The sequence below is a fragment of the Ornithodoros turicata genome, chromosome 3, assembly GCF_037126465.1.
Source record: "Ornithodoros turicata isolate Travis chromosome 3, ASM3712646v1, whole genome shotgun sequence".
NCBI classification, from domain to species: Eukaryota; Metazoa; Arthropoda; class Arachnida; order Ixodida; family Argasidae; genus Ornithodoros; species Ornithodoros turicata.
The window spans coordinates 40,381,224-40,408,589 of record NC_088203.1 but is presented as its reverse complement, the minus strand read 5'-3'; the positions used below and the strand labels follow the sequence as shown (position 1 = coordinate 40,408,589).

Genomic DNA, 27,366 nt, shown 5'->3' with positions numbered 1-27,366 from the left:
AGGGCGCTGTAGCACATTTGTATAGAAAAAATGCTTTCCTAGGATATCAATACCTCCAACGTCAGACAAATAGGAGCGGCGCAATCTCTTGGCAAACATGGCAGTTTTCACAAGAGGAGTGGGACCGAAGCCTTAAACAAAAATCTTCAGTATCGGTTTCTGTATTTTGTTTACATAACATGTAGTTGTAAGAGTGGTTTAAACCACCTCGCAGAAGTTGCAGATGCTGTTCATCAGTTTATTTTGAGATGGACAGAGAGTTTCATTGCCTGGGGCGATACTCTATACCCCATAGCTGCTTGTGGTGTAAGGAAGGAAATAATGTCCCATGGAGTCCAAAATTGTCAAAAGAGCTTTGAGAGCAGGTATTCGTGGGCTCGATTTAGCCATAGGCCAAGCAATTTTAGAGAGAGGGGCAGGAGCTCAGATTATTGAGGGATCTGAAAATAAAATGGCAGTTTGGAAAGCTCGGTAGTGTGGGCAATGACAAAGAATATACTCTGGGTCTTCTACAGCACTGCAGTGACAGCATCTGAGAGAGTCAACTTGCCTCATGTGGTAATGACACTGAGCTGTAAATGCCCCATTGAGTCACAGTGCACCACCTCGGCGAGAAGTGTTTTGTGGCATCCAGAAACCAAGCTCTGTGTCAACATTGCTCAGGATAGACTGGAGGAAAATGTCAGTTGTTCATTGGCAGGAAGACTATTTATACAATCCATTGATGTGTTGGTGAACGAGATCTGCTTTCTACATGACCATAACAGTGCTTTGCTATCTTTCACTGTGATTTAATTAAACACATCCCTCATGTGGTGGTGTTCCCGGCACAGTTTTACCTTGCTGAACCACTTTTCACGGTTCTTATCAAACATAACATTAGCGGTTTTTCGTAGGCTGAGGCCGAGGAAAGCAAGAGACGTTTACGTGATGTTGATGTGATTACCGTCGTGACAAATCGTCGACATAGCAGTTTTGCGGTATGTTTTATATGTTACTCATCCTGGATATTTTTCGCTACCTTATTTCCTGTCCAAAACAGCTACGACTGCATCAATGTCACTTCACCCATGAATTCCTTTATGAGTTGCACGCGCGTGTTAGCACACCAAGTCGTTACACGTCTGAAAAATACCTGACGAAATCGGCAGAAGAAACATACGCTTTATTAGAGCTTGCAGTGATTATCCTTTTTATGCAGCACATCCAGCAACACCATACGGCTCCGTCGTTATTCCATTTTCTCAAATAGCCTCGTCCCCAATGGTAGCCGAACGGCCGAACCGCTGAAGCGTTGTTTTCCTAGTATTCCTACGCGTAGTTATTTACGCCTGTAACTTAATTTAATTAATGAATAATTGAGAGATACATGCTGAATACGACACAGAATAGCATAAAAACTCGTTATTCTGGAGTGTAACTTTCTTAAACACCGATTTTCTCACGTAAAACCATGCTTAACACTGGACCGCATAGACCCATTGTGATTTATTTTGACAGCTTGAATTTCAAAGGATTGGAATTTGAAGGGTGGATTTCTTAGTGTGGATTTCAAAAGTTTTATTATTAAGAGTGGGTAACAGGGTACATCCGCACATGCAGCGTGTCACGTGTCCCGAATTCAAAACCTTGGCGGCATATCGTAACTGTCTTTTCCTTTTTTAAGGGTAACTCAGGCTATGCGTAACCAATCTTTTACAAGTTACGCGCGTTGTTTTCATGTGTAGTAACCGCTAAAAACCGCTCAGACACAAGAAGCCACTTATAAATCTGGCGTAACCTCTACGGTCAACGACAAGTAATCCTTATTCTGGAAGTTATGCCGGTTTAAAACTAACGTCTAGAGTTAATGGATTTAGAGTGTACCCCCTACGTCTGTTCTCATATCTAACACTCTATGTCTCAGCTCGAGGTTTCACCCATCCGACAGGCAAGACGGTCACAATTTTCCAACTCGGGGGTTCCGATGCTGACGCATTAAAAGGCATATCAGACATCCTCGATGTCTCGATGACCGCCAACATGTATGAGTTACTTATACTCATCCAGTATGAAAAGGCACTCCACTGTCCCCACTGCAAGGATTAATGCGGATTCAACCAAATTAAGTTGATTAGCAAACTCGTATTACTGCCAGGAAGAAAACAGATACGCATTCGAAAATTAGCTGTTTTACTGTAGACGGCATGGATTTGATTGCGTCACTTACTACTAATAATAATGTTTATTCAAAAAGTGACAGGGAGCGAGCAAAAAGTTTCAGAAAGACGCTTGACTTGACTTGGATCGGTTTGTGAACGTACTTCGTATCCGTCACTGCTCTTCCCTTTCTGTGCATGAATCGTGGAGGCAGCGTAAAAAGCGAATGGAAAGGAGTTAATAAGGAGTAAAACAGATAATGCATACACTGTGGTAGTTTGGCTCTCTTTCCTTTTGACTCCCTTCTTTTTTAGAGTGTACCATAATCCCTGAACGGAGTAAGCAGGTACTTCCTCCAGGGATATGCCGGACCACGAAAAATGTGATACTTGCTGACACGACATATGTATGGCAGCTTTTCACCAATTGATGACGTTCTAAAAACTCGGGCATCATGTACTTCCCCTCGGTTCTCCGTTGTTACATCAAGGAAGCGGGGCTGGAGGTCACACACTCCTTGCATTGCAAGGGAAGGATTGTCATGTCGATTAATATATGTTGATTAGATCTTATGCACTGGACATCGTATTTGGATGTGCGTCCCATCGATGCATCCAATCGTTCCAGAGACACCCGCAATCTGTAGGAAGAATGTGTTTTAGCCCGCTTTCATAATAGCTTATGACAACTAAGTACAGCAATCTACATAGCATTTACAGCACAAAAAGTTGGGAAGAAGGAATCAAGCTGATCACTACAAAAATATTCAAATTTCGCGCAGCAACAACCAAGTGAAGAGCTAACTACTAACGTTTTCGAACTCCCTTGCATGTATGCTTCTTTTCTTGTGCATTCAAGACGGCAGACATTGGAAGGCGCTGCATCGAGAAACCGAGCTTGAGTGAAAAATAGTAGGTTCTACTGTGGTGGCGAAACAACTGGAAAGCTATTCCGTGACTTTTGAGAAGCATGTCAAAGTATTCAAACATAGAATGACTTCCGTGTACAGCAATGAATGTTCCGCATTGGTTGTTTCTAATTCTCCAACACTCCACTTACGTCGTTTTGTATTATATGAATAATTAATGATGCGAAATGACGACATGATGAAACATTGTTACATCTATTACGGGACATCAAGCAGGTCGCAGACAAAGTGACAGAAAACACAAAACAACCTTCTGAAAATCAAGTTGCATAGAACAGTGATGGCTATGGGGTGTGTCAAGGATTACTGCAGTAAATCTAGTTCTTTTGGTCGTATGTTACAGAATAGTAGTCGCTTAGACTTCACAGTCACATTTTACGGCATGGGGGTCAATTGTAGAGGGCGTGCACAAGTCCCGGTTAGCTCCCATTCCATCAAGGAGGATACTGTGTCATTCCACATAACCCTTTGAGAGCAACACGTGGCGCGCAGACAAGGTGATACATGTTAACAATTACATCGGCAGTCCCTTGGTTGCTAACGCTACTGCCGGCGGATCCTCCTGCCATTTCACTTGTGTCTTCGGTGTGGTGCACATTGAAGACAACCTGTCTGTAACAGAAATATAGGTGGTCTGTCGACCCAACAGCTGAACAGCTTTCAGGTACAAGAATGTTACGCCAAGAAAACGTAAAACATACCTCTTCGCAGAAAGGTATCAAGAACTGCGGGGTAGTCGTCTTCGTCACTCTGGGACGACGAGGTCGTTTCGGACGCAGTTCGTTTGAAGCGTTTAAGTCAGACGTCCACTCAGAAGCAGGGAGCATTTTTCTCGCATCATTTTAGCACTCTAGAGATAAAAATACAGTGGTAGTGAGACATTGGAACATCCATCTAGACATGCATATACCCATATACATACTATGTATTCCTTTTACGGCAACTTCCTGTTCTTCACATTGGCTTCCTGGAAGGTAGCTCTTCGAATCAGTCGTCCCTTCCGCGTACATCTCCGGGGAGCCGGGAACATGGCACAACTTCAGTTTCATTGCGATCAGTGAAGTGCAGGATAGCATACTGCACCTGCATGTTTGGTAGCGTGCAGAACAGAACAATAAATAGACAAGGAATGACAAAGCAGATGTGACAGATGCCACCAACTATGACTACATATGAAGCTGTAACAGGTACAGGAGCTACAGGTAAAACTAACGCTAATGACTTCCCTTAGTAAAAGTTTTGTAACGTATTTGGTCTGCAATGAAAGCCGGTTCATGCAAATGGGAGCCCTTGCAAATAGAAAGCTCCTGTAAAATCAAACAACTTAGGAAAAAGGTGCTGACGACAGTACAGTGCTCGCTCCCGTCAGCTCTGCGCGACAACCGTTCAACATTTTGCTGTGTACTTGTGTCAGTACGCATGATCGTCTGACAGTGGCTGTGGCAGTTCCTGTACTTCATACGCACAGTTTCACCTTGGTTCCTGCACCATTTCTGCATAACGAGGTTACTTACTTACTACGAGGTTAGACTTACTTGTCTAACGAGGTCGAGATCTGCCTCCAGTTCTCCTATGCAAGCATTTCCGGTGAAGCGCTGATTAAGTTAATTTGTGAATCCTAATTAGTTAGCCAAACTCTAGTCACAAAATATGTCACACATGTTGTCTACCAAGCCCATGGAAAAAACTGCATGCAGGTAACCCTGATAGTTTGAATCGTGAAATCTGTAACACTTGAAAACACTCACGGACCGCATGGACATGCATGGTATGGTTTGCTACTTCAGCATGTGAAGTTAACACGAAAATACTACAATAGAAAAGTACCAAGTTGAACAGCGAAAACACAGTGAAGCGTGATGCGCAAAATATTTAACACATATACCAGAAATGTCCGAGTCCTCGTGCGTGGCTTATGACCTTCGTTGTCGCTGCGCCAAAAAAATCCCAATCATCATCATCATCAACCTCGTGCGTGGCACATGTCAATCCTGTGATGGCTTTTCTTTGTTAGCGGCCTTCCTGTTGAGACGTTCTTTGGTATGTCGAAGCCATGATCTTACGTGACACTTAATTTCCGAATCTGTCGTATTCTTCAGTAGCCGATGTGACGTGATGCACCCTGAAGACATAAATACAGATAAAGCAACACATTCATTTAATTTACATCTTACAGTTTACATAAAGCGACGCAGTACAGGACACAAACAAAAATAAACATGCTTGATTTGCCGAAGCTGTTGTGAAGCGCGCAGATAATAAAATTACGGCTTGTCAGTGAGATGGGCCATAGAAAAAAGAAAAAGCCGTGAGATTTTGCTTCATTTCTAATTTTAGTTCCACAGGACCACAATGCTCACAAAAAGTTTCAAATTTTCAACAAAATTTCAGACAAATGGCCACTAGTCCACAGAGTTTGGAGCTTGCCAAACCCCCGTTGTCTAGGCTAACCCTGTAGATATTGTCATTATTGCCGCATCACCTTGAAAAACAAAGCCATGTCAGAGAGCCCTTTAATGCCGGTCGAATGCATTTGTGTTTTTCATATATTTCTGCTGATGATAATGCACAATGTGCATTGAAACGTACAGATGTGAAATACTCACGGAATACGGCTTCACAGCACATGAGGTCACAAAGCATTTATTTCCCCTGTCCGCCTTTCCATCTAAAAGCAGTGACCACATTATCGGTCATTAGCACCCGCAGGGGTTTCAGGGTAGGATCTTTGGTGTTTGTTCCCCGTTGCAGCATGAGAAACTGAAGTAAAGGTAGCCTTCCCCATGTCACAATCCTCTGCGTGGTGGAACTATGCTTCCTGGTGTAGGCAGGTGGAATAACAGTTGTACATGTATACCTTACCTTGTGGAAGATGAGAGTGTGCTTTAGTTTTCCGAAATTGCGCTGTGGGATAAAAATTCAACTTGACTGGTGGCTCACATCAACACTTCCGTCCAAAGTGTCGACAATGACGTTCCCCAACTTTAAGGAGCTGGCTTATCACCACTACCATTTTTGAAAGGCATAATAGTGGCAGGATCCGATTTTCATTGTCTGTATGCGCAGGATAATGGTCACTCCGGGAAGGGGAATCAGCGGACTATTTGCCACCATATTTACTATGCCGTACTTTGGGTTTATCGCTTCCCTTTTAAGATTCCGACTCCCATGTTCAAAGCTGGACGGGAGCATTCCCATCATCTCAACCGTACACCTTGACGGTGGAACAATGTCGCCTCAGAGAGCGCAGCGTAACGTATCCGCACGCTACCCCCGGGCATAGAGGGGTGCCCTCGACGTTGCTGGGATAAGCGGGAGAGAAAAGTGCCGGATTTTGTCACAGTATCCCTGCTGTGCGGTTCGATCTGTAGCCCACTCGATCCCACTTGTGTTCCTCGATGTATCCTACAATAATTGGATGTGTGATTGTGTAATGCATGTAATGCTTGCAGCACAACTACCCTACTTCTGTCTACTTCAAGAAAGGAACTCACAGCTGGTGATGAAACACCTTGTTGTAAGCTACCTGCAAGCTGGCTGGACTCCTGGGACGAAGTACTGACACATGCGTTGCGTAGTTGCCAGTACCTTGAGGTTCTAAAACGTGACAGCCAAGGGGTTTGACTGATTCTAACATTATAACACAGCAACTTCAGCACAACTGCAACATATCAGCTACAAAGTGGAAGCTACAATCCCTAGTGGAAAAAGTAATTGACTCTCCGTTCTAACATGTTTAGTAGAACTGAACGGTCTCTTATGAACGATCCCGTATGGTGGGCTGTACGGTCGCTTTTGAAAATTTCCACGAACCTATAATATGGGATTCTGGTATGAGATCCTACATCAATGTGTGATCTCATAACCCATATTGATGTAGGATCCAACGTTTTATTTAAATGTAGGATCTGCGTCGTTCCCTTTAATCCACTGGACCCCACGCTCTAGCAGGGGCGGATCACATTGAGGCGCATATTTCAGTTATTTACATTCTATTCCTGCCATTGATATCATTCAACATGCCCCTGATGTGGGTTCGAAAGGTATTCTTCCTATTCGTCTCCTCCCTGTCTCTCCTTTCCTTTTCCTTCTGGGTTGTAGGAACACCCTGGCTGTGTCGTGTCCTCAACATACTTGTTGAAGGCATGTAAAGCGATAAGAGATAATTACTGCTACAGTGGGCACAGTGCTACTGCGGCGTACCGCACCATTTATTCCATGGAGCTTACAAGGAATTCCCTTAGACTTTTTATAAAAAATTGTTGCACGTTCGTATAGCCTTCGTCGCTGCTGCACCATAAAAATACTAACCATCATCAACATCATTATGAACGTTTGTGTGTGACTGCTGTTATTACGCTGCGTGTTATTGTGTGTTTTCATGCTTGCGCAATGCCTACGGTCGAGAGTATCCCGTTTCTTTTGCGGTCGAAGGTATAGGCTCCTGAACTGCCCTTCACGGAGTAACCTTCATCTTCATTGCGGCCTTGAGAACGAGCTGGCGCATCATTTGACCTTATTGACGGCTGTGGATCTGCACACTCATCCTCACCTTTCTCCTGCAGAGCTCACAGGTAGTTTGCAACATGCGCCGACCCAGATGATTCAAATTTCCTTCATGTCCGTCATCAGAGCTATCGCTGTCCTCGTCTGTAGTGTCATTGCTGTCAAGTGGAGGAACAGCATAAATCAGGGCCTCTTGATGATCGTCGTCTTCCTCAAGGATGGATAGTATCTCGGTGACGCTTAGTCTGTAAGGATAACGCATCCTACGTTGCAGATTCTGTCGAAAGCGGAGAGCTGGTGTACGTACGTAGTGCATGGCGTCCGATTTATCGGACGCCGTGTGAAAAGTTGATTTTACCCTAAAACTATCTAACATTATGTCATCAAACCTATCCTATAATATGCAGAGAACCTTTATGTAACGAAAGTCACCATGGAATGTCCCCACTGAAGCGACATTTGCATAAAACAAGCGTCGAAACTTACCCGGTCTGGACAACGTGGTACTTGGGGTCGTACATGTTGGACGTGAATGCCTGTATGGCACGCGCGCGGGCATTTGAGGGCATCGGAGCACAGGGTTGCTCGGCCGAGCCATTGGGGAATTCAAAATGAGCAACAATGCCGTCAAAAAAGTAAGCGAGTCGGTTTTACACCTTAAAAAGTCGCCGTCCGATATATCGGACGTTATGCACTAATGGGTTAAAACACAACACGCACGACAACCAGCGGATCGCATGTCTCAATATTGTGTCTCTAGCTTGCTGGCAAAGCGGTGTTTGTATCTTGCGTTTCCGTCGACAGTTTCACTGCAAGTTTGCATTTCACAGTAAACCACAACTTCGTTAACACATTACCATAAAACGCGGAAAACATTGCCCTAGTTGATGTAATGATAAAATGATAGTGATATAATGTTAATGACAAAGCAAAGAGAAACACAACAAAGAAACATCACAAAGGAACAAACTGAAGTGCAGTTATGGAGCTGTAACAAGGCTTTCAGCGTCAGCAATGTTGATGGGATACGTTAGTTGGTCATTTCATGGTTTTGTTGGTGAGACAGTGGATCATGTGACTGTATTTTGTGTCCATGCAGCAATATCAAAGGAGTATGGATTTAAAGTGGTTGTGACGCGTTGATAGGTGCGTTCCATTACATTATGCACACATTGTACAGTGCTGGACAAAAGTTTACGGAACGCGCGAGCGGCGTATTTTCTCCGGGCAGAGACACCCTAGCGGCGAGCGGAAGCGGGCGAGTCCACCCGTTCAGAGGGATGAAAGAGTGCGCTTGTAGCGACCCACCGTGGTAGTAGTGGTAACTTTGCTTTTGAGTGTAACGAACGCCAAAATGGTTTCGTTTTCGGTCTACTGCACCGAGCGCGGGTGGCTATCGCGGGAAGGAAGTCTCCCCGCTATCGGAGAGATAACAGGGCGCTAAGATGAATTGAGGTGACAACGGGCTCGCAGTGCCTAGCTTTTTTCTTTTTTTATTAGACAAAAGCAGAAGAAAAGAGCGTATACCCTTGAACACACACACACACACACAAAAAGAAGAGGCAGGGGGAGACGATACTGTCTCAGTACTTTGTCGGCCCCCTTTCGCAGCAATAACTGGGGCCATACGCACAGGAAGGGAAGCGTATAGCCGACGGACAAGGTCCACGTCTTCACGTAGCAAGGACCACTCTGCTTCTATAAATTCCCAGAGTGCGTCCTTGCTCCTTGTAGCCGTCCGTCTCTTGCTCGTCCTATTCTTCAGGCTGCCCCAGACGTTTTCGATTATGTTTAAGTCCGGGCTCTGCGCAGGCCATGTCAGCTGCATTACGCTGAGGCGTAAAAAAAGGAAAAAGCTAGGCACTGCAGCCCGTTGTCACCTCAGTTCATCTTAGCGCCCTGTTATCTCTCCGATAGCGGAGGGACTTCCACTCGTGCTCTGTGCAGGAGACCGAAAACGAAGCCATTTTGGCGTTCGTTACACTCAAAAGCAAAGTTACCACTACTACCACGGTGGGTCGCCACAAGCGCACTCTTTCATCCCTCTAAACGCGTGGACTCGCCCGCTTCCGCTCGCCGCTAGGGTGTCTCTGTCCAGAGAAAATACGCCGCTCGCGCGTTCCGTAAACTTTTGTCCAGCACTGTACTACACTCCAGCGTATACTGAGGAAAAATAATTATTGTGCTACATGTTGTGACACTTTGATAGATGTGGTACATTACATTACGCAAACATTGTACTGCACTCCAGAGTACTGAAGAAATAAATTATTGTGTTACGTGCAAGTCACACGTTACGTCATACTTAGGAAGATACAAACCCTCAAACACATGCCCAAATAAAGCACAAACCTAAGAGGCCTCAGAAAATTTTCTATGCATTTATTACTATCTTTGCTGTAAAAGTTGGAACGCAGGCTCACGTCAGTGCAAAGAATCGTCTTACGTTCACTTGGGGTAACCTGGGATGCTGTGTTGCAACCCCTTTATCACCTAATGCTGTAAAATAGTTGACAGTGAGCACCTGTTTTGTGTCATTTCCTTGCACTGTTTGTGTTAGCTTTTAGCGTTATATGTTATTACATTACTTTGACAGTCTTTGAACCAAGTACGAATAATAAAACAGTTCAACCTTTGGAATGGCAATTGAGAGGAAGTCACCAGCACGCTGCACTTTTACACATGTGTTGTGCTTCAGCAAGTACACAAAGAATAGACACTCCGGAACATTCAGAATGTACATTTGTACTTGAACTTGCGTGTAGTATGTGTGTCTTCGTTTGATTTCCAAGCATCCAGCCACATATTCAAGATAGGGCACATGCCAGTTCTGTGCTAGCTGGGCGATAATTATGTAGTCTTCTCTAGAAAAGGGACACTTGATTTCTAGGAGATGGACAGTTTCGTCAGTTATGATTACCCCATCAGGACTACTGGAGGACATGGCCAACCTGAACAGGATCATGTGCCAGCAGTCTAACAACATGAGAAACAAGATATACCTGAGTGACTTGCTGATGCGCCAATAAAACCCGAATCAAATCAAAATACCTGAGTGACATGCAGCTTGAATATTTTGATGAATTTATTTCTAGCCTCTGCCTCCATGAGGCCTAAAGAGGAAGCTCATGTAATGTCAAATGTGTTGGATAACGATTAGAACAGCATAAACTATCATATGCTGTTGCCTTGTTCGAGAACCTCCTGATGTTTACCATGTGCTCTGCCAAGCCTTCAAAATTTTCACGTCGTGTGAGTACCATGTAAGCCTTTGTGCTCGAAATCCGAGTCCTCTTTTCCGCATGCCACCTTTGAGCTAATGCAACGAGGGAGTGCATGCGTTATTCATCCGGTGGATTTATGTGAAAGGCCCATTATGCACATAAACAGACTGAAACAGATGGTTAGAGATACATGCGAAATTGGAGGCACATCAAAACGTGTGATATGAGACTTGCGTTGTTTGGAATGCTCCCAAAGAAGCTCCTCTTGCAGCTCCATATTTAATGCGTTTTCTTCCTTGAGTTCTGACACCTCTTTTCGGAGACGCTTCTCGCTTCCATGCAGATCTTCCAGCAGCTCATTCATGGCTGCGTTTTTTTCAGCCACCCTTGCGTGTTTGACCTTCTTAGATGCCTGAAATTTGAGATAGATCTCAAAAGCTGTATCTCGAAACGCTTCCAATTCAGGATGAGCATGATATGGTATATGTAAAGCAGCGGGGCTCTAACGACGTTTACTTATGTGATGCGTCTCTGCCTTGTGGTTTGATGCCAACCGACTACGCTGTTCCGCGATGAAGCCGTCCATATCATCTTTGCTTTCTGAAGACAGGAAAAACACTTGAACTTGCGAATTGCAAAGTTTCAGAATCAGAAAAAATCAATCACTTCAGAAGAATCTTATCTCAACACGCCCAAAGTGTAATAATCTTGAATAAGAGACAGCCGAACGAGGCCCTACTATGTTGATAACAGCGCGACATCGGCATCCAGGGTCTAATGATAGCACCCGCCACTCGCTCCGCTTTCGTTAACTCTCTCTCATTCAAAAAGGAATATCTTACTTGTCATGTGTATCAGCTGAGCGTCGTAATATCCACCTTTTGTCTTGTTGTCACCCTCCCAGTAGACACTATACATGTCTCCCATATTGAAGTCGCGGTCGCACTCTGGGTTAAACGCCTTGACGTTCTTTGCCGTGGTGACTTTCTTGACGTTGTCATATTAAAATTTAACATAAACAAAGTACACCATGGCGGAAATTGAAACGTCCAGTAACTATGCACAATGAACACGGTTAATTGACTGATGAAGTCGGATAAGATATCCACACCCTTAGAAAAAAGTTTGTGCTCTCTACAACCCTTTAGGCTCATTGGCAATCACAGCCACAGTTCAACTACTCCTTAACTAAATATAATAAAAAGGATACGTCACCCTTAGCCCTTCAGCCGGAGTTCTTCGAATTAAAACATTGTTTCCTGCGCCACGGTATCTGCAGCGGTGACACGGTCGCACCGTTTAAATCCAGCAGCATCCATTTTTACTGCTGAGGTATAGGCACTCATCTTGGCGCTTAATTTTATATTGCAAACGCGTATTAAATCTGGAGTAATTTACGCAGACTCTCTGAGCTCTTTGCATGCTATGAGTAGTCTGCAGCGGGCTAAGAACCTTCTAGTTCATAGAGCACGTTCTTTGGCCAATAGGATAATAAACAGAGGTTATAACTTAGCATTTTGTTGGGTGCCCAGTCACGTGGATATCCCAGGAAATTAACTTGCAGACCGAGCCGCAGCAACAGCTCTTTCATCTGAAATTAGCCCATTCGACGTCCCTTTCCATGACTTCAGACGTGCATTAAAGAAGGCCGTTAATGCAAAATGGCAGCAGTTCTGGGATGAACAAGCTCTGAACAAACTTCATCTCATAAAACCACACATACGGCGTAAGGTACATACAATCCAGTAACGTCTTCAGGAGGTGCTGAGACACAGGCTCCGAATTGGGCATACATTTTTGTCGCATCACCACCTACTTCGTGGAGAGGAGCCACCGCAGTGCACCCATTGTAACGAGCAACTCTCCATCCTTCACATTCTCATCACATGCCCACAACATGAACCTCATCGCCTGCGCTACTTCACTGAATGCTACAAGCATTGTACACCTCTTCACCCAGCACTCTTGTTGGGCGATGAGCCTGTCATTCCTTTTGAGAATGTCCAGAACTTTTTTAGGGACATAGACCTGCTTGGGAGCCTATAACTTTTTAGTTACTTTCCTCAAGAGAACCTTACACACATTTCTTTTAATTACATCAGTATATTTTTAGGTTGAATTTCATTCAGTTTATTCTGATGACTTCATCGATCTGTGTTGATAACCATGTTTGGCGCGTTATGACCTTTCTAGTCGCTGCGCAAGAAAAACCCTAATCATCATCATACAACCATTTAGGGTAGGAACGGCTAGTCGCAGTTTTTACTAACTTGCTAGAAAGTGCAGGTCGTAACAGGAAGGCAAGTAACTGTTACTACTCGTGCTCGTACTACGCCTTCGGTGGACACGGTAGTAACTGTTACGACCTTTCGAATTACCTCTCCTGACTTTATAGAATAGAAAAAATATTTTAACTGTGCAGAATGTTCAGTGCGTCTGAGAAGTACATGAAAGAGACACATCTTGTACAAACTTTTATTGTGATTCAAAGTACGTTGTAACTAGGGCCCGGGCTTTTAGGCACGAAAAAAACATTGTTTTAGGCGCCTATAGAAAGCCCTAAGAGCACCGATTTAGGCAATAAAAATTGCATTGTAAGCACTATAAATTGTCGATTACTTTGTCAATCTGTAGCACTGAAAGCGCAAAAACACAGTGAATAAATCAGTTCGGCCTGAAAGAACAATACTGTAAACAGGAATTGACTGTTTCGCTAACCTTCTTATTGCGCGATATACAAAACTTACCCATCTTACTACGGTCACAAGGTTCTAGCCATTGCCACCGTGTCACGACATGTTTCAGAAGGAATTGTCCCGGCCAGCATGCTGGCGACATGCGGGATGGGCTTCGAGCATCGAAAGTTTTAGTCTAAAAAGGGGGACAGCATCTCCAGGTTGCCAAACTGTAGGGATTGTACCTATCTTTACACGTCACATCCCCTCCCCCAGCATTTTACCGTGTGTCAAATTTGTTGTAAATAAAGGAAACACAAGGAAACTAAAAAGCCCTTTTAGATATAAAGCACGCAATAATAATAGCACGCAATAAATAGTTCTAATATAAGCACGCAATAGCACTGAGAGTTCTAGCTTTTGAGAAAATTGCTACGAAACGTGCCTATATTTCATAATAGCGATCCACGCAACAACACAGTTCTAGAAGGAAGAGGAAGAACGAGTAGGCGACTGTACTGAGTAACCGACTTTCAATTCCCAGCTTACATTACCCTTAAGATACTGGCTCCTTTGAAGCGATATCGATGGTTTCAAAATGGCCTGCAAAACGGAGTATCGTTACTTCTTAAGGCCCATTATAGGCATTTTTCGATGTTTAATCAGATTGTGAAGCACCTAAGCCAAAGCAGGCACTAACGCCGGAATAGGCATTTATAGGCACTATCAGAACGACAGAGGAGGTTCTCCAGCACCCAATTCCTGCTCCTGTATTGAAAAAGCACTATTAGAACCACACGATAAAAATAGGCATTTGCCTAGGAATCATAGGAAACAGAACATATCAAGTGGTACAGGTGATAGGTGTGCCTATAACCAGCCCTTTACAATGCAAGAATTGCTCAGGGCCTTGCGCTGCCATAAAGTCGCAGCACCTGGCCCTGATCGTATCACTTATTCTATGCTCAGTCATTTATCAACTACCTCTTTAGAAAGCCTTCTTGATTGTTTCAATCTTGTCTGGCGAGAAGGATCCTTGCCTACCAGCTGGAAAATGGCGACCATCATCCCTCTTCTCAAATCTGGCAAAGAAGCTTCGATCCAGCAAGTTATAGGCTTATTGCCCTGACCAGCTACCTTGGAAAAACCTTCGAGCGCATGGTCAATGCACGGCTTATGTACTACCTGGAGCAAAATCAATGCCTCGACCAGTACCAATGTGGGTTCAGATCCTCCCGTTCTACCTCAGATCACCTCCTGCGCTTAGAGACTACCATCAGAGAAGCATTTATTAGGAGGCAACACTGTGTTTCCATATTTTTCGATCTCGAAAAAGCCTACGATACAACGTGGCGGTACGGCATTCTAAGAGACAAGGGGGCTTAATCGTTTCACACGTTCAACTTAACGGCACGAGACAGCTGAACGAGTCGTTCAGGCTAACGAAACGAGCAACTTTATCAATGCTTTGCTGTGGTCACCATCTCTGCTCCTCGTGAAGCTTCTTCTTTGTGGTTATTGTGCACGTTGCGAGCGCTCACGTGTTGTGACGTCACAGCCCTGAGCGAAGAGCAGGCTGGCAGCGAGGCTGCATCTTCTCCGACCAATAGGACTGTTTCATTTGTTCCGATAGCTCGCATTCTCGTGCTCTCATACATGCTCGTTGCGTTCCAATGTTCGTTCCCATGCTCGTCCATCACCTTCTTTTTCTTTCCGTCGCAATATATTGCTCGCTTGTGAGTTGTGAAAATAATGAACAAACAAGTACTTCACTGTAAGGATAATCGTCGAGCAATACGCAAAAAATTGTGAATCATTTACCTGCCCTCACGATGGCGTCGAGTGAGAATGGTCTTAAGTATGATACGAGAACTAGTGTGTGCTGAGGTCTAGGGCACGTGGGAGTCCGTGACTAGAAAGGGAAAACGTAGTGGTATCAGAAGTATCAAAAGAAGAAAGAGGAGGTTGCTGCCCGTTCTCCTCAACGGATACACTTATTTCATTAACTTTATGTAAATTTTTCCTTCATGCAGTAGACATAGCAGTAGACTTCACAGTGCTATGTTTTTCTAGTGAGCTTGAACAGAACGTTAGTGAACTGTTTTAATTCCATGTTAGCACCGCGAAGCAAGATAATGTTATGGAACTACTCAAGATAATCGACCCCAGGAAATGTACAGAACCCTTTGCTCTTCACGTTTATTACAACATCAACACTATGTCCGCAATGTACTATTAAAGAGAACAATTCGAACACTACTATATGCATCCATTTCGCCTTTGTTGTTCATCACAACACCCGTAGCTATCATGACGGAGTGAAGTACACGGTCGCAAGTCCTCACAAACGGTGCAGAGAGCATTTCTTGGCGGACGGAAGAACTTTGCAAAATCTGTCTCGTCCAGTTGGAAGGCATCCTGACGCCATCACGTCCATGGGGCACAGTTAGCCGCTTGCGTGATGGCCCAAGCGAAGAATCCTTCCGCCATCTTTCTTTGGCAGCTTCAACGTCAGCGAGTCGTTAGGAATAACGAAACGAAGAAACTTATCGACGCTCTGCTGTGGCACAATCTCTGCTCCTCGTTGAGCTGCTCTTGGTTGAGGCTATCATGCTCGTTACGAGCGCTTACGTGTTGTGATGTCACCGCCCTGAACGAACTACAGCTGCCAACGAGGCTGCAATTTTTTCGACCAATGAGGTTGTTCAATTTTGTTTGGCTAGCTCGCATAGTTTGTCTATGGTTTGTCTATGGCTTGTCGTTGTCACTTCTTCGTCTTTGTCGTCTTCATCTGCATCTTCTCGAGAACATCTCACAGCTCTCATGTAACCACTGGTGTAAATACGATGAAAGGGGGTGCATGTTATTTTGTACACAGTCGTTGGGCAATACATGTTCGTTCCTGCAGAATTGTTCCTGCAGAAGATGTTTCACGTTCTATCCAGTGGGTAGACCTACTCGTTAAGCAAACGATCTCATTCGATCGTAACTGGACAGAGTGATTACGCCCCTGTCACTTTAACGAAAAGAGCGCGTCATACACCACGTGCTCGAGCTCCCGAGTACCTCGCGCTTCGTTAGATCATGAGCCATCTAGGCGATGAAGCCTGTGAGCACGTGAATACATTCGTTAGGCTGACGACACTGTCGGTTGCTACGCGAGCAAGAGATTACGCCTTTGTCCCGTTAACGAAAAAAGCGCGTGACGCGTCACGTGAAACGTGTCACGTGTTCGTGTTAACGAGAGCTCCGCCCCTCGTTGGCTTGCCTCGATGGAACTGATGAAGCCCCCTGCACTCCCTGGGAATTCGCGGCCGGTTGTTTCGATGTATCTCCAACTTCCTTCAAGGACGTATTCAGAGTCCAACTGGGAGCTACACTGTCTCGCCCATTCGTCCAGGAAAACGGGGTCCCTCAAGGCTCCGTTCTCAGTGTTACACTGTTTATTGTGAAAGTGAATTCCGTTGTGAGCGTTATTCCGCCATCAATCAAATATTCCTTGTACGCTGATGATTTGCAAATGTCATGCTCAGCTTCAAGTCTGGCTGTTTCTGAGCGACAGCTTCAACTGACTCTTAAGAAGCTTGACAAGTGGTCGCGTGAAAACGGCTTTAAGTTTTCACCGAGCAAGACTGTCTGTAATCCTTTTACAAGAATTAGTGGTCTATTCCCAGAACCCACACTGAAAATGAGCGGCCAGGATATTGCCGCTCTGGATGAACGCAAGTTCCTGGGAGTAACTTTTGATAGAAAGCTCACCTTCTCAGCACATATCAAATACTTAAAAGCAAAGGGCATCAAGTCTTTAAATATCCTGGAAATCTTGTCACACAGGTCTTGGGGTGCCGATCGTGAGACCCTTCATCGCATATATACGAGCACTGTGCGCTCCAAGTTAGACTATGCATGTTTTGTCTATGGGTCAGGACGTCCCCAGTTCAAAGTCTCTATATTGAAGCAAATGAGTGGTCTCTAAAAAGGCGACGCTTTTATCTTGCAGTGTCGTATGGACTGAGAGTGCGAGGATACCCTCAACACCCCGCTTTACCCTGTGTGGAGGGCACCCGTTTTAAACGGTTCTTTATTAACAAGCCCAGTGCTGTTGTGCCTTTCAGTCTGCGGTTACAACGCGACACCGAACACTACGCTTTTCTGAGCTACAACCTGCCTTCCTTGCAATGTAGCAAAATGCTCCCTCCCTGGCAACCTGCTATAGCATGCAATATATCACTGTTGAAGTTCAACAAACGGGAAAGTCCTACTGTTGAAATACAGCACGAGTTTGAACTTCTCAAGGAGAGCTTCACTGAACTAGATCATTTTCTCTTAAACTGTTAATGCTTTTTATCATGGTCTTGGCGCATTATGGTCGTAGTTACCGCTGCGCCATTAAAACACGAATCATCATCATCATTATCATCATCAGAGCTTCGGTGACCACATTGAAATTTACACCGATGCATCCAAGACCAGTTCAGCAGTATCATGTGCCATGGTGTCTGGCGACTGCACAAAATCCCATTGTGTTAACAGTGTTTTGTCAATTTTCAGTGCAGAGATGTACGCTATTGTGGTGGCACTCAACCATGTCTTACAAATCCGCATAATATCTTCTGTTATATATACGGACTCACTTAGTGAAGTGCATGCAATTAATACTATGAAAGCTCACAAAAATTTTGCGAGGCGTGCACAATACTTAGCGAGTGTCGTACAGGGTAGAGGTTGTGGCGACCGCCTCACGGCTCCCGGAGCCGGCGGTCCCACACCCGGAGCCGTTCCACCCACTCGCTACCAGAAGGAAGTGCAACCAACTCAAAAGGAAGAATGCAATCAAACGTTTAATGACATACCTCACCACGTACAAAGCCTTACCGAACACACTGCCGCAATGCCCAATGCTCGGAGTCGGAGTGCCCCAAAATCCTACGGTGGTCCCCTTTTAAGGAAAAGAATCCTCGCGCCCAGTAACACTTCGAAGAGCGGCACGTGCAATCACAGATAACGATAACATATCACCGGCGTGGTGACGGGAATAACGAAAAGCAGATAACCCGCACATGATAGTTCCCGACAGCGTGACGAGACAACAAATTCGCAGGGAAAGTTCTGTTTCCCACATCCCCCCTTCTCCAAATTGGACTCACAAAAAACGAAAAACATGCCACATCCACGGGCACGAAAGTAGGCCGTTCCTGAAGCAGTCGAAGCACACACTCAGTTCTCTGGCATGTCTTCCTCGAGAAGATCGATCAAGTCGGTGTCCAGTGCTCGTGGTTGCTGAGGTCGCGGTTCGGTGGGCAACAGGAGCTCCGGCCGATGACGTTGGATCATGGAAATGGCGGCGCTCAGGTCAGACTCCGTGACCCGTGTGGCTCGAGCTCTCATGGTCTGGGTTAGTTCCATTCGGACGCGGTGGAGGGGTCCTCTCAGATGGGTGGCCCGATGGATGATGGGAACGCCGCAGCTGGGACACAAGGCTTGTCTTTCTTCCTCTGTATAGGGCAGCAAAGGATCCGCTGGGTGACGATCCTCAATGGTTACACCTCGAAATGGTTGCGGTACGGAAGACGGGTCGGCGCCACGCAGAGGCCGGGGTTGCGACGCCCATCTTGAGCGCGAGGCCCATGGGACTGGTTGTCCGGAATGTACAATGGTCCACGTTGCAACAGAACGGTGACGAGGCCTAGGAGGGAAGTCATCTCTGGGATGCGCGTTCGCCGAAGTTGCATAGTGGCGCGGGCTGCCACCGGAAGATCCGGTCCGCTGGTGAGGGGGGCCAGCCGGGCCGCGCCTAGAGCGCCTAGTCGATCTCATCTAAAAAAAAATAAAGGGAAAAGATGGGAAATAGTCAAAAGGTAACTCCTGACTAGGAGGGTCTGTCCAGCCCTCCGGCAACAATAGTGGGCAACCGTGAAAACGAGGAGCACTATACCAAATGCAGATAGCCAGGTCCGATCGCGAGCACTACGCGGTAGCGACGGCGGTACTGACTATTACGCACGAGAGCACTAAGGAATAGTGACCGCGGTAACAATTGTTGCGCACATCACGCGCGAAACGCAGTTGACGGCAACACGCAGCGCATTCGCAAGGGGCTCCCAATTCATGCGCTGAAATAAAAGCGCGGTAGTCGTTGAACACGCGCAATGCGGTTCTCCCGCCTGCACTAGCGGAGACGGGATTAACTGTTCCAGTAAAGCCATACAATGACTTGAACTCACGCAAGCAACAACGCAACCTACTGGGTGCGCTAGTTCGCTGCCTCGCCTTACCGCCGCGTTCAGCCTGCCGAGCTAGGAGGCGGAAGGGCCCTGCCAGTAACTGCAAAGTAGTAACATGGAGGGGTGAGATAGGCCAGTAGTTGTGATTGCAACGGCACGTGCAACTCGAACAACGTTCCGTCATACGTGACGGCGGCGACTGCACTGCAGTTAGCAGAACGCTAGGTAAACGGGGTGTTGCTAACACCGGGACTCCGACCGGTCGGCGCGTGTCCGCGGCGCTACAAGTGCCGGGGATGCATACCGAGTGAGCGGGCCATGCACGGTGAACACAGACGAAACAAAGGCAGGCTTTTAGTGAGGACAGCCAAACAGAAATAACCAAAAATCGAAAATAGGCTGGGACAAGAAACATCCCCAGCTGCACCCTTCTGCGAGGTTGGTGGTCGGGCCCCACGTTGGGCGCCAGTTGTGGCGACCGCCTCACGGCTCCCGGAGCCGGCGGTCCCACACCCGGAGCCGTTCCACCCACTCGCTACCAGAAGGAAGTGCAACCAACTCAAAAGGAAGAATGCAATCAAACGTTTAATGACATACCTCACCACGTACAAAGCCTTACCGAACACACTGCCGCAATGCCCAATGCTCGGAGTCGGAGTGCCCCAAAATCCTACGGTGGTCCCCTTTTAAGGAAAAGAATCCTCGCGCCCAGTAACACTTCGAAGAGCGGCACGTGCAATCACAGATAACGATAACATATCACCGGCGTGGTGACGGGAATAACGAAAAGCAGATAACCCACACATGATAGTTCCCGACAGCGTGACGAGACAACAAATTCGCAGGGAAAGTTCTGTTTCCCACAAGGTTACACCTTAACATTTTGCTGGGTACCTAGCCATGTCGGCATAAGTGGAAACGAGAAAGCTGACCGCGCAGCAGCCTCTGCCCAGGGAAGCGATGTCACACCTTTTGAAGTTCCCGTATGTGATCTAGTCCGTCAGTTAAAGAGAGACATTAATAAAAAATGACAGGACTTCTGGGAAACACAAACAGTCAACAAGTTGCACACCGTAAAACCGCACATTGGAAAGTGCGTGCAACACTTTCAGAGCCGACTGCACCTCCATTAGTGGCAATACCTCCGACACATCAAAATCTTAGCTAGCACAATCTCTGCTCCAGCACGCAGCTGCCGTCCACTAAGATTTTCGAGCAGGCCCTCCTTCATCTTCCTCAGCTGAATCTTCGTCAGAATTGACATTCACCGCAGGGGGTTCAATACAGATGCCCTTTTAGAGAGATAGCTCGTCCGGCCCGGTGAAGCATCTGCGAGGAACTGAGCTCATGATTTATTGCGCGACCGGACAGCATCAGCTGTCCTCGTCTTCGCCGCAGTAGCCCCCCCTCCCCATCATAAGTGACGAGGTCAATCCAAGAGACCCGTTTGGGTAGCTTGTGGAGGATGCTGGGACGGACGGCGGTGCTGGCTGTCGGGGCCGCTAGGTAGTCATCGGCCTCGATGAAAGCCGGTTTTAGTTGGTTGATAGAGACTGTTTCGGGGCGGCCGTGGCAGTCTATGAGGAAGTATTTCGGGTGCCGCTCCAGGACAGGAAAGGGGCCAGAATAGGGAGGTCACAGCGATTTCCTCAATGCGTCAGTTCGGAGGAAGACGTGAGTGGCGGAGAGACAAAAGGCTTGTCGGACTAGTGTAGGAGTGAGAGTGATACTGGAGAAGTGCTGCCGCAGGTCCTCTACGTAGTCCGTGGGATTAATGGCAGGTGAGGAAGTGGGCTCGAAGAAGTGGGCCGGAAGGGTGAGGTTGCTTCCATACACAAGGTCGGCAGCGGTGCAGCATAAATCCTCTTTCCATGAGGTCCGAAGTCCGAGAAGGACTAACGGAAGGCAGTCCTGCCATTTGGATGAATTGCCATAGGCCATGATGGCCGCCTTCAGGTGACGGCGGAAGCGTTCGACGATACCGTTGGTGCAGGGTTGATATGCAGTCGTGCGACAACGGTTGGTACCGAGGAGCTGCGTTAGTGATGTGAATAGGCGACATTCAAATTGCTTGCCCCTGTCGATGGTGTTCTGAGAAGGGACACCGACCATTGCAACCCAGGTGGAAACGAAACTGCGGGCGACCGTGCCGGCGGTGGAATCTTGCATGGGTGCAGTCTCAGGACATCTGGTGTAACGGTCGATGCAAGCCAGAAGATACCGGTAACTGTTTGAGGGCGGCAGCGGGCCGACAATGTCGATGTGAATCTGAGTGAGCCGGGCGCTCCGCAAGGGAAACTCGGAGAGCGGAGAAATAGTGTGCAGGTGTACTTTTGCACGTTGACAGCAGAAGCAAGATCGGGTCCAATTACGAATGTCAGTATTCATGGAAGGCCAGAAGTAACGAGCCGTAATTAAACGCTGAGTTGCCCTGACTACTGGATGATAATAATAATAATTGGTGGTTTACGTCGCGAGACAACTGAGATCATGAGCGACGCCACGGTGGTCGGTCTGTGGATTGCTTTTGCCCACCTGAGGGTTCTTTAACGTGCGATGACAGCTCATCACACGGCACCCCGTATTTAACGCCCCTCGCGGAAGACGGCGTGTCCAAGCAAAGTGTACCCTGCCACCAAGTTGCCGGCGTCCTCGGCCGGGTTCGAACCCGCGATCTCGGGATACTACTGGATGAGCGAATTGATGAAGCGCGGCAAAGATGAGTCGCCGGAAGGCCTTTGGAACGAAGGGCCTCTCTAAGCCTGTGTATGTGTTACAGTAACCAGGTGCGTCTCGGGAAAACTGATCTCATGAAGGGCCAGGGTGGAATGGCTGGATAGGAGGTGTTGCAGGCTCAGGGTCAGATCGTTGATGATGAACAACTTCGGCGAGGTTAATGGAAGTGTGTTGCAAAGCCGATATGCGACTTAAGGCGTCAGCTGGAGCATTGTCGCTTCGTTTTGCGTGTTTGATTTCGGCACTGAACTCTGCCAAGTACGCGAGGTGCCGTACTTACCTGAAAGAACGCCGAGAGCTACCTGAACGATAGGGGAAAACCAAGGGTTTGTGACCTGTGAAGGTGGTGAATGTCTTATCCTCGAGGTAGTATCGAATATGCTTGACGGCCGTGAAGGCAGCGAGGAGTTCACGTCCTAATGTGCTGTAGCGATCTTCTGTGGGGGAAAACTTTTTCTAAAAGAACGCGACAGGTTGCCATTGGTCAAGACTGCGCCGATGGCGTGGTTAGAGGCATCCACCATTAGAGACGTTGGTGCGTCTATGACAAGGTGGATCAAGGTCGTTGCCGACGCCGGTGCTTGTCTGGCTTCCTGAAAGGCTTGTAAGGTATCGGGGGACCAGGAAAGCGTCGTGACTCCCGACTTGGTCTGCCTCAGGAGCGCCTCAAGTGGTCGTAGTATAACCGCGCAGAGTGGAATAAAACCATATTGCTGAGCTTGGAATAAAACGCTTGCAAGAATTGATCATTCCCAGGTGAAACGCTGGCAACCAGCACGTCGTCGAGATAGGCGAACACGAAGGGAGCCCGCGAGGGATATTGTCAATGAACCGCTGGAAAGATTGGGCAGCATTCTAGAGTCCGAACGGCCTTCGAAGAAACTCAAAAAGGTGGTGGTGGTGGTGATAGGGCTTGCCGTTGTCGGCCTCACGTATGTGGGCAACGTCACGACTCACGCCCTGGGGGAATGTGCGTCCTGGGCCGACTTCTAAGGGAACTGTGCCGACATATGTCTGAAAGCGTCTGAGGAAAACCCAGGAAAAACCCCAGACAGCACAGCCGGCACCGGGATTCGAACTCGGGTACCTCCCAGTCTCGACGTGACATGGCCCGCACGCTAACCACTGAGCCACGGGAGCTCAAAAAGGCCGAAGGGCGTGACGATTGTGGTTTTGGGGATATCATCCTCGGCCATTGGTATCTGATGTTACGCTTTCATTAAATCTATCTTCGAAAAGATCGTTGCACAGGAAAAACCCATGCGCATTTCTGAAGAGCGCATACCCATTTCAACCTTCTTGCATTACCCGTTGCTGATGTTGGGCAATGGGTAGCGGTCGGGAACAGTAGCCAAATTTAGCGCACGATAGCCACCACAGGGCCGCCAGTCACCGGACTTTTTGGGAACCATGTGAAGGAGCGAAGACCAGCAACTAGATGATGGGCGGGATGCCGACAGTGAGCATGTGGTCGAATCCTTGACGCGCTATAGCAAGTTTTTCGGGGCTTAGGCGACGAGCTTTTGCGAATACTGGTTGACCATTTGTTACGATGCGGTGCACGACAGCGTGCCTGACGATCTTCGTCCAGTCACGCGGCGCCGTCAAGGACGGAAATTGCCGTAAGAGATTGGCAAAAACATTGTTCTGCGGAAGAGTGATCGCGAGGCCGACATATGTGGCCCGTGTGCTCACGCCGCTCACCGTGATTCCAGTAAGGTGGTCCACCAGCCTTTGTCCAGCGACAACAATCAATATTTTGTTGTGCCCTAGGAAATCACTGCCTAGGATACAGTGCCGAGTGTCAGCAACGAGGAACACCCAGTGAAATGTCCTGCGTAATCCGAAGTCGAAAAGCTATGAACGACGGTAGTAAAAAGGAATTCTGGAGCCGTTTACTGCTGTGAGATATATGATGGGCGTTCTGCTTTTGTCGGATGGTAAGGCTGGAAGGACGCTTACCTCGCGGACGTTGTCGACGAGAAAATTCTGCATGTCGCACCGATTCTTGACGAAGAAAAGGCGACCATGCCGTATGTGATGGAAGGTTCCGGTCGCCGCTAGCAACCCCCGGTGGAGTTTTCCTGCCATGCACACGGGGATTCGCATCGCCGAGCTCTGCGACCGATACGGCTGTGGAACCAACAAAGCTCGCGTCGGCGCGTTGACTGTGAAGGGGGGCAGTTGCGGAACGCGCTGCACGGCGACGTTAAGTAGAACGGTCAGGTCCCGAGGAAGTGCGGTCGCGGGGTCCGGATCGCTCGAGGATGTCTGCGATGCTGCGGACTTCTTTACGTAGAGAGGCCAAGGGGCTTAATCGCTGCGCGAGCGAAACGAACCGACATAAGGAATCGTTAGCTTACCGAAACGAAAAATGATAACGAAGTTGCACGCATAACGAGGAAACGAGGCTGTCACAGCGGGCCAAGCGGGCCCGTGATTTGCTCCTCGTGACGCATGACGTAACTTCCTCGTTTTCGTTAAAAGTGGCGCAATCTTTGGCTTAGGCAAACTACATACCGTGATCGGTATTATACGAGAGGGTAACCCAGGTGAAAAGACGTTAACGTTGCATGCGCCCACAGACAACAAGAAAATGGCGGAAGGTTTCTTTGCCTGGAAGATAACGGAAGCTGCGAACCGTGAACCACGCAGCCGTAACCTTCAAGATGGATTTCAGTTAGATGAAATAGATTTTATGAAGCTATTCCGCCGGCCAAAAAAAGCAGCCCACGTATACCTTTTAGGGTATAAACAGCTTGTCCCAGGTATAAAAGTAATTTTATACCCCCTGAAGGTATATTATTTGCACCTAATGGTATAAACATATATCCCCTTGAATGTGTATTTTCAAACCCGGGGTCTAATCTTGGAAAACTGGTATATTCGATTTATTTCAGCGCTTTATATAAGGGTGGCACTTTCATGATCTAGCTCGTACCAAAATTAGAACAAAATAATATTGAGCGACAAGTGCTTTAATAACATCAACTACCGCGAGAAGGAAAGAGAGAAAGAAAATGCCTGGAGACGAACGCACACAAACGTACCAACAAACTCATATTCACAATGTGCAGGTGTAAAACATAGAGGGGAGGTCCTGCAGATTACTCGCCACGCAGGAAGCAACGTGGGAGGATTTAATGGAGAACAGATACTGGTATAATACATGGCTTCGGAAAATGTGGGACCGCTTTCGCCGGCACGGTTTTCACGGCACCTCCAACAGCATTCAGCCTGGCTGCTAAGTCTTGCCAGTCAGTATATGGTGGACGAAAATGCTCCTCGGAATATATTACGGATGTAGTTCCGTATCGGGACCACAGGATTTTTTTAAAGAAAAAAGAATAAAAACAAAAGTCAAACGCTTTTACGTGAAAGAGGAGCTAATTAGTAACGAAATTAAACAGGAATGACCCTCGTATATTGCGTGAAACGTATAACAATTTAATTTTATCGACCGTTTCTGGAGGGCGATCCGACACCTTTACTGAGGACCTTCTGATCTAACCCGAGGCACAGCCTCGACGCTCGCACCGCATAGTGCCTCTTGCACCCTACCTCTTGCGAGATGGCAAGTTTCGACTCCGTTGGGCTTAGCAGTCCCGTGTTCCCCTGCGCTAAAAGTGAATCAGATGGGGTTGTTGAAATGCACATAAAAAAGTTCTAGTCCACAGAATTTTATAATTCTTACATTTTTAGATTCAGTATATGACCTTCTTCCACTTCTATGCAATATTTACCTTCTTAACTCCTTCACAAATGTTTAAAAACGAGTGGTCCCGATACGGAACTACACCCTAAATACCGTTGGTTTACAGGCATCGGGCCATAACCTCGTATTGCTCGGCAGTTGTTCGAGCACTGCGAAAACCACGCGACGACGGCATGTTTGCTGCCTTCCAAAGATGATGATGATGATTGGAGTTTTAATGGCGCATCGACAACAGAGGTCATAATGCGCCAACACTGTGATTAAAAAGTGAGTAGTTAAAAATAGGTGGGATGTTTAAAAAAGAGAGAAAGAACTGATAAAATGAAACCATAGGACTACAAAAGATGCACAATTCCAATGTCTTTTAAGAAATTGAAAACTCTACTAAAAGGGATGATAGCCTCATCACCCAGCAATAGCGCTGGATGAAGAGGCAAGAAATACGTATAAAACTCTGTGAATGATGCTGACGATGGATTTCGTTTCAATACAGACTGGTTGGCTGAGCCGTAGACGATAGACCCATAATCTATCTTGGACCGAATGCAGGCACTATATACACGACGGAGTGTCTCCTGGTCTGCACCCCAAGATCTGTGAGAGAGGATTTTCAGTAAATTCATTGACTTCAGACATTTTGCCTTCAGGTTTTGAATATGGGGCTTGAAAGTGAGCTTTGAATCGAACGTAACGCCAAGAAATTTGCATTCTGATTTCACAAGAATGTCTTGATTATTCACTCGCAGCGCAGGAGACGGAAACACTCCGCTGATTCTCGAGAAATGAACACAGATTGTTTTTTCAGGACAGAATTTAAATCCGTTATGTAAGGACCATTCTGCCATTTTATTTATACAGAGTTGCATCTGTCGTTCACATCTGGGTAAGCTCGCAGAACAACAAGATATCTGGATGTCATCCACATACAAGGAAAAAGATATAGATGGTCGGATCACACTATCTATTGAGTTGATTTTGATAAGGAATGATGTGACGCTCAGAACAGATCCCTGCGGAACACCGTTCTCCTGCACGAACAGACGGGATAAGGTAGTTCCCAGCTGAACTCTGAATGTTCTGTGTTGAAGGAAATCAGCAATACATTTAAAGAGACGACCCCGTATACCGAACGAATGGAGATCCTGTAGTATGCCATATCGCCACGCAGTGTCGTATGCTTTCTCCAAGTCAAAGAAAACTGACAAGCAGTTTGCCTCCT

General features: G+C 46.8%; 1 protein-coding gene and 2 long non-coding RNA genes across 3 annotated transcripts; all 3 read right to left on the bottom strand.

Moving 5' to 3' along the window:
* Positions 1–2,403: 2,403 nt before the first annotated feature.
* On the bottom strand, positions 2,404–4,223 carry LOC135386902 (uncharacterized). The gene is made up of 5 exons (XR_010420700.1): positions 3,990–4,223; positions 3,769–3,917; positions 3,586–3,679; positions 2,951–3,017; positions 2,404–2,779 (listed from the first exon to the last, which is right to left on the bottom strand). It is a non-coding gene; the product is annotated as an uncharacterized LOC135386902 (long non-coding RNA).
* A 3-nt stretch (positions 4,224–4,226) lies between these two features.
* LOC135386903 (uncharacterized) lies at positions 4,227–7,773 on the bottom strand. Its single transcript, XR_010420701.1, has 3 exons — positions 7,620–7,773; positions 5,674–5,971; positions 4,227–5,189 (listed from the first exon to the last, which is right to left on the bottom strand). It is a non-coding gene; the product is annotated as an uncharacterized LOC135386903 (long non-coding RNA).
* Positions 7,774–21,331: 13,558 nt separating this feature from the next.
* Positions 21,332–21,865, bottom strand: LOC135389361 (uncharacterized). The gene has a single exon (XM_064619419.1). The coding sequence runs from the start codon at positions 21,863–21,865 to the stop codon at positions 21,332–21,334; it is 534 nt and encodes a 177-aa protein (XP_064475489.1).
* Between the last annotated feature and the right edge of the window lie 5,501 nt (positions 21,866–27,366).